General features: G+C 40.2%; 1 protein-coding gene across 1 annotated transcript; it reads right to left on the bottom strand.

The window, feature by feature from the left end:
• Nucleotides 1–594: 594 nt before the first annotated feature.
• Nucleotides 595–9,340, bottom strand: b3gnt9 (UDP-GlcNAc:betaGal beta-1,3-N-acetylglucosaminyltransferase 9). The gene is given in 8 exon segments (XM_038705896.1): nt 595–2,282; nt 2,372–2,627; nt 2,725–2,966; nt 6,574–6,734; nt 6,737–6,935; nt 7,360–7,479; nt 7,615–8,111; nt 9,124–9,340. Coding segments are annotated over 7 exon segments (1,446 nt in total). The 5' UTR covers nt 7,738–8,111; nt 9,124–9,340; the 3' UTR covers nt 595–1,937.
• Nucleotides 9,341–9,901: the final 561 nt, after the last annotated feature.

Here is a 9,901-nt window from a genome sequence, read left to right as displayed (position 1 = left end):
TGTCCATAATGTCTGTCTGTCCAACATGTATGTAAATGTAAGCAATGTGACATGCATACAGTAATCACATCAGTTAATTCTGTATGTCAGGAGACCTCATTTATATAAAAGAAGTGTTCAGTGCCCCAAACTGAAACACTCAGTTGCACACACTGACCAACAATATTGTGCATTTACACCATAGAGTGTGCGTGCATTCAGGCTTAAAGTGCAGCATCTCATTTTCATAACTGAAGCAATTCAGATGCCATGCAATAAAGAACTTTGGATGATGCTGATGATGATGTGAACCCAATCTTGTAGCCACAGCTGAGGCATCGTTTGTTAAATTCTGTGACTATAATGTATTTACTCTTTTTGGACATGGACCGTGAACCTGATTTACTGGCTAAAGTGATGTTGTCCAATCATTCTTTTTTTTGTGAGGTTATATTGTTATTATCATGTTGTTGTGTGTGTTATTGTATTTTTTGCCTGTATTGTGAACAATTTTTAAATGTTAAAACATGATATTGACTAATCTTCTTGCCCATCAGGCTTCTGTAAGCGTTTTTGGCAGGAAGTGATGAATGAAGAAGGGAAACATTCAGTTCCTTTTCAGATGCTGTGAAGGTCTTCTAACCTTTAATCAAAAGGCACACTGAATACACAGGGGTGTGTGGTACACACAAAGTATTGATTAAGATTTTTACTTTTAGAACATTTCACTTTAATATTTACAATCAATTCAGCTGTTTATGTTACATCTTCGATCTACACGTCGAACAGAGTGCAAAATATAACTGATTAAAGTCAAACTGCAAGCCATACTATTTTTGTGTGTGGACGATCTTAGTTAGCAAGAATATGAGTTAGCCATGCTTTGGCAGAGCGGTGCTTTGATGCCAGTATGCTAACATGCTGACATTGATGATGCTAAGCAGGTATAATGACTATGATGTTCATATCCGTTTAGCATGCTAACATTTGCTATTTAGTACCAAACACAAAGTACAGTACAGCCGAGACCGATTGATTGTTTTGCAGGAATTTAATCACAAACCAAACTACTGGACGAGTTAAACTTTTTACCTGATGATGGGGAAAATTAAAAGTCAAAGGATTGCCACAGCAATTACAATTCACCCTGAGGAGGGCATAATTGTGTGCACCAGATTTTAGGGCAATCCATCCAATAGTTGTTTGAGCTTGTATGTGAACATATTTTTGCAGTTGAATAGGAATATGTTTCAGATAAATCTACCTTGCAGCAGCATTTTAACACTGAACACTTTGAAAACAGATGAGGGAAAATGTATAGTTCTAAAGAAAAAGAGAATTGTAAACTAAAGTTTACACATGCCTGACTTCTAAAATATCAGTCTTTTCCACAAACATGCAAACCGAGAGGCAATGTGACTGTCCAGCATAAGGAAGTGAGGTACATCTCTGCAAGTGATTCACGTTGAAAACACAAGTGTACTGTCTTTCCACTCCCCCAGTCCTGTCTGCACAGTCCAGTGAAAGTCAGAATATTGAAAATGTTGTGGTCTCCGTCACACAGATGCATTTACACTTGGATGGGGTTAAACCAGCTTACCGCATTTCATTATGTCATCCGTGTGGATCTTAATGTGTCTCTGTAATTATAACACAATACATTCTAAAGATTACACATTCAAAGGTCCAGAGAGATTCAACTCATCACACAATCATGTTTGCAATAAAGGTCTTGCTGCATGTTGTTGACAAATACTGTATGAACTCAGATGGGCTCGCATCCTCTTGGGGCTTCTTTACTGAAAAATCTGAAGCACATTTGGCTTTTGCCAATTAATTTCCCCAAAGATGATCTACCAGCTTGAATAAGCCTTTCATGTTGGCCACAGATCTTGCTTCATAGCCATTTTGTACTTGCTAGGGCTCTTGCAGATCCCAGTCAACCCTGCAGAAAGTCACTAATGCATGAGAAACACTTCCTTCTCACCGTAGTCCGTCTCTTCTCCCACCGTTTCTCCCACCCTCCCCCTCCACCTAAAGGGCAAGGAAGTCGGGCTGGTCCTGTTGTGGCAACTCAGTTTGGGGTCATGCAGGAGGTTCCACATAAGCCAGATCTGAGGAACGCTGAGGCTGTGAACAACCATGAGTTCCCTGTAAAAACATGGGTCGAATGTCTGAAGGTGGGGCGCTGCAGACGGTCTGGGAATTCCAAAGGTCCGAAAGCCCTGGTGGCGCAATGGTTTGACGCTGATCAGCTGGAGACACATTCCCAGAAAGACATCATCAATGGGGAACAACTCCACCTGGAAGTTTAAAATAAAAAAGGATTGTAGATCTAAAACCTGTAAAAAGAGAGATACCAAAATATTCTAACTGACCAACTTTAATGTACCTGTTGACATGCAGAGCTAAGCCTCCGAGCTGTATGTCCCGACATGACAAACCCTCCTCCTCCAGCATAATTCGGATACAAACCCCCTCCATAAACAAACTCTGGCACAAAGTACTTGGAGTTGCGCCGGCGAATGGGTTTAGCATGGATAATTATATCACCAACAAACAGATCCTCATCTGGCTTTTGACCTTGTAGCATCTCTAATATATTCTCCACGTTAACATACACATCAGCGTCGCCCTTGAAAATGAACCTGTAAGAGAAAAAGATAATCATCAGCATCACATATGAGTCACATAAGGTTAAGGATCAGATCAGCTCCCATTTAGTTTAGCTTCATAAACACTGACTTGACATGGGGACAGGTGCTGTTAACCCATTTTAGAAAATGTGTTTCCTTCAGCGTCAGGTTGAAGAAGGTGTCATCAAAGTCCCAGAGCAGGATATCCCTAAACGTTTGACTCTCATAGGTCAAGAGCCGATCCCACAGAGGCAGCGCAGTACGATTCCTGGGAACTCCCAGCAGGAAAACAGTACGGATGGACACACCATTTTGGAAAAGTCCCTCTTTACCCCAGGTCCGACGTACCACCTAAAGACAATTAAGTGCAGAGAGAAAGAGATTAACTGACTGAGTGAGTAAAATGGTAAAGGAGACCTATTATACTGCTTTTCCAGTCCTGTATTGTAGTTCTGTGACTCCTCTATGGCAGCTTAGCATTAGAATTTTCTATCTATCACTTCATGCAGACCCTCATTTCAGCATCTGTCTGAAACAAGCTGGAGAGGCTCCTGTCTCTTTGAGACACTCCCCTCCAAAGTCCACTGTCTTCTTATTAGCCATTGTCTTATGTGTTTCTTTGAGAGTACTATCTGTGTGCACACAAATGTACAGAGGTAATCACAAAACGGCATGTCACTGAAAACACTAGTGAAAAATTTATTCAGGCTTTCTCTTCGACACCCGCCCTTTCATAGGTCTCAGTAAATTTGCTTGTAGATCATTTCAATTCTAAAATTACAAATGTTATTGATGCCATTGCAGCAACCAAGGTAAAGGTGGTCTCTGGTAAGAGAAGATCTCCATGGAGAAATGCCATGCTGGTTAGAACTCAAAAAAGAGTGTCGAAAAGCTGAACGCAGGTAGCAGAAAACAAATCTCCAGGTTCATTATGACGTCTATAAAGAGAGACTTCGCATTTATAATTTAAAACTGAGAAATGCAAGGCGGTCCTTCTTCTCTGACATCATCACCAAAAACATTAATAATGCACGTGCTACTGTCGACAGGCTAACCAACCTGTATCTGTAGCCTCTGAACTTCTATCCACCAGGGCCTGCAATGAATTTGCCTCCTTCTTCACAGCCAAAATTCAAACAATTAGACAAGCAATCAGTGTCTCCATGTCAGTAACAGGATATGCCTTGTCCCTGTGTCCACTTATAAACAATTTATATAGCATGAGACAATTGGATTCTATTAACCATAAAAACCTGGAGGACATAATACAACATCTGAAATCCTCCTCAGGCTGCCTTGATATTCTGCCTGTGATTGTCAACATGTCTCTCCTCTCAGGTATTTTCCCACAAGCCCTGAAAACTGCAGTCATTAAGCCACTCTTACAGAAGAGCAATCGTGACAGTTCACTAATGAGCAATTATAGGCCATATTAAATCTCCCATTTTGAAGTAAAATCATTGAAAAGGCTGTTTTTCAACAGCTTAGTGCTTTCTTGGCACTAAATAACTGTTTTGATGTCTTCCAATCAGGATTTCAACCACACCACGGCACTAAGTTGGCTCTTGTTAAGGTCTTCAATGACATCCATTTAAACACTGACAGTGGCAGAATTTCAGCCTTAGTATTATTGAATCTCAGTGCTGCATTTGACACGGTCAACCACAACATATTACTGGACAGACTTGAAAACTGGGTTGGACTTTCTGGCACAGTACTAAACTGGTTTGAATCCTACTTAAAGGACAGGGACTACTTTGTGTCTATACGTAATCACACATCTGAGCCAACAAAAATGACGTGGAGTTCCCCAAGGTTCCATTCTTGGGCCAATTTTGTTTAACATTTAAATGCTTCCACTGGCTCAGATTATGAAAAACAACAAAATATGTTACCATAATTATGCAGATGACTCACAGATTTACATAACCATTCACCAGGGGACTATGATCCCATACAGGCACTGAGTGACTGTATTGAGCAGTACTGTATTGAACAGGGATTTCTTTTAAATACTTTTACCTCATTATTTGAAGCTTTGGTTATGTTTAACATGAACATCTGACATTGTAACATTATACAAATGCCAGAATTTTCTTCAATTGAACAAAGATAAAACTGAAGTTATTGTTTTGTGATTGAAAGTCAGTGCTCAGCTTCAATCGGTAATGTTAAGAACCACAAACCAAGCCAGAAATCTTGGTGTAGTCATGGACTCTCATACTATCACCTGAAGAATATATCAAGGATTAGAGGACTTGGAGAAACTTTTCCATGCATTTATCTTCAGTCTACTCGACAACTGTAACGGTGTCCTTACAGGGCTCCCTAAGAAATCCATTAGACAGCTGCAGTTGATTCAGAACGCTTCTGCTTGAGTCCTCACTAAGACCAAAAAAGTGGATCACATCACTCCAGTTCTGAGGTCTTTACATTGGCTTCCTGTATGTCAAAGAATTGATTTCAAAATCCTGCTGTTAGTTTATAAAGCACTAAATGGTTTAGGGCCAAAATACATTTCTGATCTTCTGCTTCGTTATGAACCATCCAGACCTCTCAGGTCATCTGGGGCAGGTTTGCTTTCTGTCCAGAGTCAAAACTAAACATGGAGAAGCGTTCAGTTATTATGCTCCGTATATCTGGAACAAACTCCCAGATAACTGCAGGTCTGCTGAAATTGTCAGTTTTAAATTAAGACTGAAGACTTTTCTTTTACCACTGTTTTTAATTCAATTAAATTAAAGCGGTAGATTGGTACCTTGGTACCTTTCACTGCACTGTAATGTCCAGTTTTCTTTTTCTTTGTTTTTAGATTTTCAGTGCCCTGATTGTACACTGCACTCTAACTTTTACTGTCCTGTTTTACCCTGTTTTTTATCCTGGTTTTATAATGTGTTTTATTTTTTCAATTTTCCTGTGTTGCTTTTATGTCTGATTTAAAGCACTTTGAGTTGCCTTGTTGTTGAAATGTGCAATACAAATAAACTTGCCTTGCCTTGCCTTACCAGGGGCGAGTACAGCGGCGACAAAATGTACCAAGGAAAACAAGTCGTTCAATCTGAAAACATTGCAAACCAGTGCAAAACGTTTTGAGATTGAAGGTTGCCACAGGGTTGGGGCTGCATGTTCCTTTGTGGCGTGGGCAGCATTCTCTGCCTGGAGCAAATGACATATATGGAAATCCAGCTCGGAATGACATCATTCTGAGCCGTTGGTAGAAAAAACTGTTTAAAACAGAGCATTCAGAACAGGGGGATTTCTGAGGTTTTGGCTAACAGGGATTTCTTTTAAATACTTTTACCTCATTTGAAGCTTTGGTTATGTTTAACATGAACATCTGAGTTTGTAACATTATAGAAATGCCACAAAATATGAAAAAGCATAATTGGTCCCCTTCAAGTTAAACCTGCTTTCATATGCCCAATTGTGAGCAGCACATTAGCAAACAATCACGTATTTACATTTTGAGCTGACACGGAGCAACATTTGGAGATATGTTTATGTCCACCAGACAATTGTAAGTCCAACATTTGTTCTATTTTTAGCTCTGGTTTTGGTCTCCACCATCCCCTGAGGGAAATATCTGGCTCTTTAGCTACTAAATGATCCACTGTGTTCACAAGCTAGTTGCTAATTTTGCCTGTCTTCTGTTCAGTGCTGGGCAGTTAATTTTTTATCAGAACATTTTCAATGAACAGCTGCTGGTTGCGGCTGAAAAACAACACTGCAGTGAGAGTGAACTAAAACAGTAAAGGCTGGAACAACAAGCAACAACAAGATCTCAGCTTAGGCGATAATGCTGAGGGAGCAATAGCAATTCAATCTGCTTTAACTTAGCAACTTTAAACTTAAAAGAAACCTTGAACTGTATTGTACAAAAGAATACAGCCTAATTTATGTAGTGAATCACAGCTAATTTACAAAGGCAAAGGCCTACATACAACATGGCATATTTTACCTGACGTTTATCAAAATCTGCAGCGATAGATTTTACTGCAATGAGCATGTAGGGAGGCTTAGTAGACCCTTTACTTCCTCCTCCTTCTTCTTTGTCTGCTCCTATGATGTGACATTTCTCTGGCTGGTCTATGAGCAGCTTAAAGTCTCTGTTATCCTTTTCTTCAGATAGCCTTCAAAGTCAAATGGTGGCATTGTGGGAAGGGCCTTGCAAGCCGCCTTAGTCGGCACAACATTTTTCCGTCGCAACGTGGATTTCCCCTTTGATTTGACCTGAGGTTTGGACTTGGCCTGAGGAGGTTTAGACTTGTCCTGGGGCTTGCAGAGAGGCAGCTGTGGCTCTGAAGGTCTGGACGTGAACTGCTAATCAGGAGAAATGATATAATTGATATAATGATTATAACATGTAAATGTCATCTTAATGAGCAAATGTATCAATGTATCTGCAAAAATGCTTCTCGGAACATCAAAGTAATAAACAGAAATATGAAAGCGAAAAAACACGACATAGAAAAATAGTATCCTCATTTCTGTTTATATTGTTTCACTTTGTTAATCTCTTCATGGTTCATGATGAAATGTGTGCCTCTGTGAATCAGCACAGATGGACATCACACAAACATAAACACAAACATACTGTGTGTACATACATTAATGCACTCTGCATGTACATACAGCACACAGAGCATCATATACTTATATGGGATGTGAACTTCCCTAATCTTATAAATAAGGGCCAGACTAACAAATTGTCATTATTATTAACTTGAATTAGATCAGGTCATACCACTGGAGACTCCGGGATTACTTTGGCCCCACTGGCGCCCAGTAGGGTCCTGCTGGAGCTGGTAGAGCCATGAACTTCTAGCTTCCACACAGGTCTGTCCCACCCAGAGGAGAGCACAACCTGGAAAACATGGGTGGGATTTGATGGAACATGGTAAGAGGAAGTACTTTTCAAGAAGGAGGGGGTTATATTGTCTAGAAATGTACAAAAATCTTGATCTAACCCTTCCTATGCTGTGAGTGGTTCCATCCTCACCTGGCGTGCATAGAGCAGCAGACAGAATAGTATCAGTAGCAGCATCGTGCAAATCACATCTCCCTTCACGTGGAGGATCCTCCTCATGGTCACCATCTTCCTCAGCATCTTCTGAAGACACATACTTCAGCTTGGTATTGAACAGGAATGCACTGGAAAGGGGCCGCTGCAGTTCATGCTGCTTTTCAGACAGCTGTTGAGACCAATCCACAGCTAGGAGACAATTTGGGTTTGCAGGCTGATCCTCTATTTGATGAAGATATGTGGTGATTTTCCTTGCTGCTCTTTACTGCAGTGCTAAATATCACCTCAAACTGTATCCTGTAAAAATACATCCCTGCTGTTCTTTTTTCTCTTAGTGGTCAGGCATGTACTGTTGCACTGGGTGAAAAGTAACTAAGAGTGAGTTGGTCCTGTATCACTCATATCAGTGGATGGCCATCTTGTCTGTCTCCATCCTCCCCTTCTTCTAAGGGCACCAAATGGGCGGGGGCATTCTAGACAACACCAACAACAAAACATCAACAATCAGGGATCAAACAGGGACAACAGGCAGGAAATAACTGGGAATTGCAATGTAACACAATTTACATCAACTTTGGTGCTTCTTTTTACAATGAGGATATTGCCACTTGTCCTTTCCTCCATTATTTTGCTCTACTAAGGAAGATAAACTGGCCTGGTTGTCTACTTTGAAGCCCTCTCTCATCTTGTGCAATGCAATAAAATAATCTCCCTTTGTGGCATAAATCAATTCAGCAGATTCTTCTTAAATATGTCCCTGTGGCAAAAAAAAGGGCAAATATGATGCAGTGTAGAGAAGAATAGACACTCAAATCATCTACTTTCCCATCCACAGTGCTTATTTACTTCTCAACAGCATGGTTTTGGTAATTTGGAGGTCACACAGATATTAGCATCTTTGTTAAAACTGGTTACATTTGGTTGAATAGTGAATAGTTGAACATAGGGCCTGCAGCTGGTCAAAGTAGTAACTCCTTGAGGACAAACAATGTCATGAATTTAAAGTAATACAATATGCTATTGCTTGCTGATCAAGTAGCAAATCTCTAATATGTAATATGTGTGTATATTTCTTGAGTCACATACCGATTCAAAACTTCTTTTAGGAGGGGGAGGGTTTTATGTAAGTAAACATGATGAGGGTAGCTACCAACTATTTCTTCAAAGAACACCGTGTCCCAACATTCATATCCCTGAAAGTCACCCATTATTGCTGACATAGAAAATTTGCTTTTGTATATATGTTACAGTTTAATCAGCTCTTTGACTCTGTCACAGAGCACAAATTCCAGACAAGCGCGACCGATACTGTCGCAAACCTCTCGCGCAATTAACACAGAAACAGAAAGCAGGCTGAACCAATATCTCAATATATATATATATATATTCCGCATATCGTGCAGTAGCCTATCAACAACAAGCCTGGCTTTATAATCATAATACGTGTGAAATGTCCCCTCATTAATGTAAATCATTCATACTTACCAGGCAAGACAGAGGAGGAGGTCAAAGTGAAAACATCTGTGCCGTGGATGCCTGAAAGTGCAACACAGACAGGCTCAACTCTGCACACGAACACACAGAGGAAACTGATTTCCAGTTTCCAAAGACAGCGATCCAGTGAAAAGAGAGGAGAGGGCTGTCCAGATGCTGTATTCATGAGTCTGCGAGGTAGGACAGAAGAGTTTTCCTGGCGCTGAGCCCGTGTGTATGAGCTGCGCTCATGGTTGCCTTCAAGTGCTGTGGGAAATATCTCTACTATCAACGAAATGTGTTGAAAAGTACAAATTCATTTTTGAAAACATTACAGTTAATGAGTTTTCTTCATATGGGCTCAGATATTCAGGAAATACTAATACTGCTTGTTGTCAGTTTTAACGTCTGTGTAAAACAGGTGAGAAAAGTGACTTTTGTTACCACAACCAACATTGTGAACAATTATGAGCAATTATAAAATAGGAATACATTTATTCATTTAGCTGACGCTTTTATCCAAAGCGACTTACAATTGCTATATATGTCAGAGGTCGCACGCCTCTGGAGCAACTAGGGGTTAAGTGTCTCACAGTGGATGCAAACCCGGGTCTCACACACCAAAGGCATGTGTCTTATCCACTGCACCATCACCACGCCAACATACACACACACACACACACACACACACACATATATATATATATATATAAATCGATTTGATAAATCACAAATCACATAATTTTGATATAAATCACAAAAGTCGTATCTTGCCTGACAAATATTTGAA

Source organism: Micropterus salmoides, unplaced genomic scaffold (genome assembly GCF_014851395.1).
Source record: "Micropterus salmoides isolate LMB-PRFRI ecotype aquatic unplaced genomic scaffold, ASM1485139v1 Ms_hic_scaffold_8, whole genome shotgun sequence".
NCBI classification, from domain to species: Eukaryota; Metazoa; Chordata; class Actinopteri; order Centrarchiformes; family Centrarchidae; genus Micropterus; species Micropterus salmoides.
This window is presented reverse-complemented; position numbering and strand designations above follow the sequence as displayed.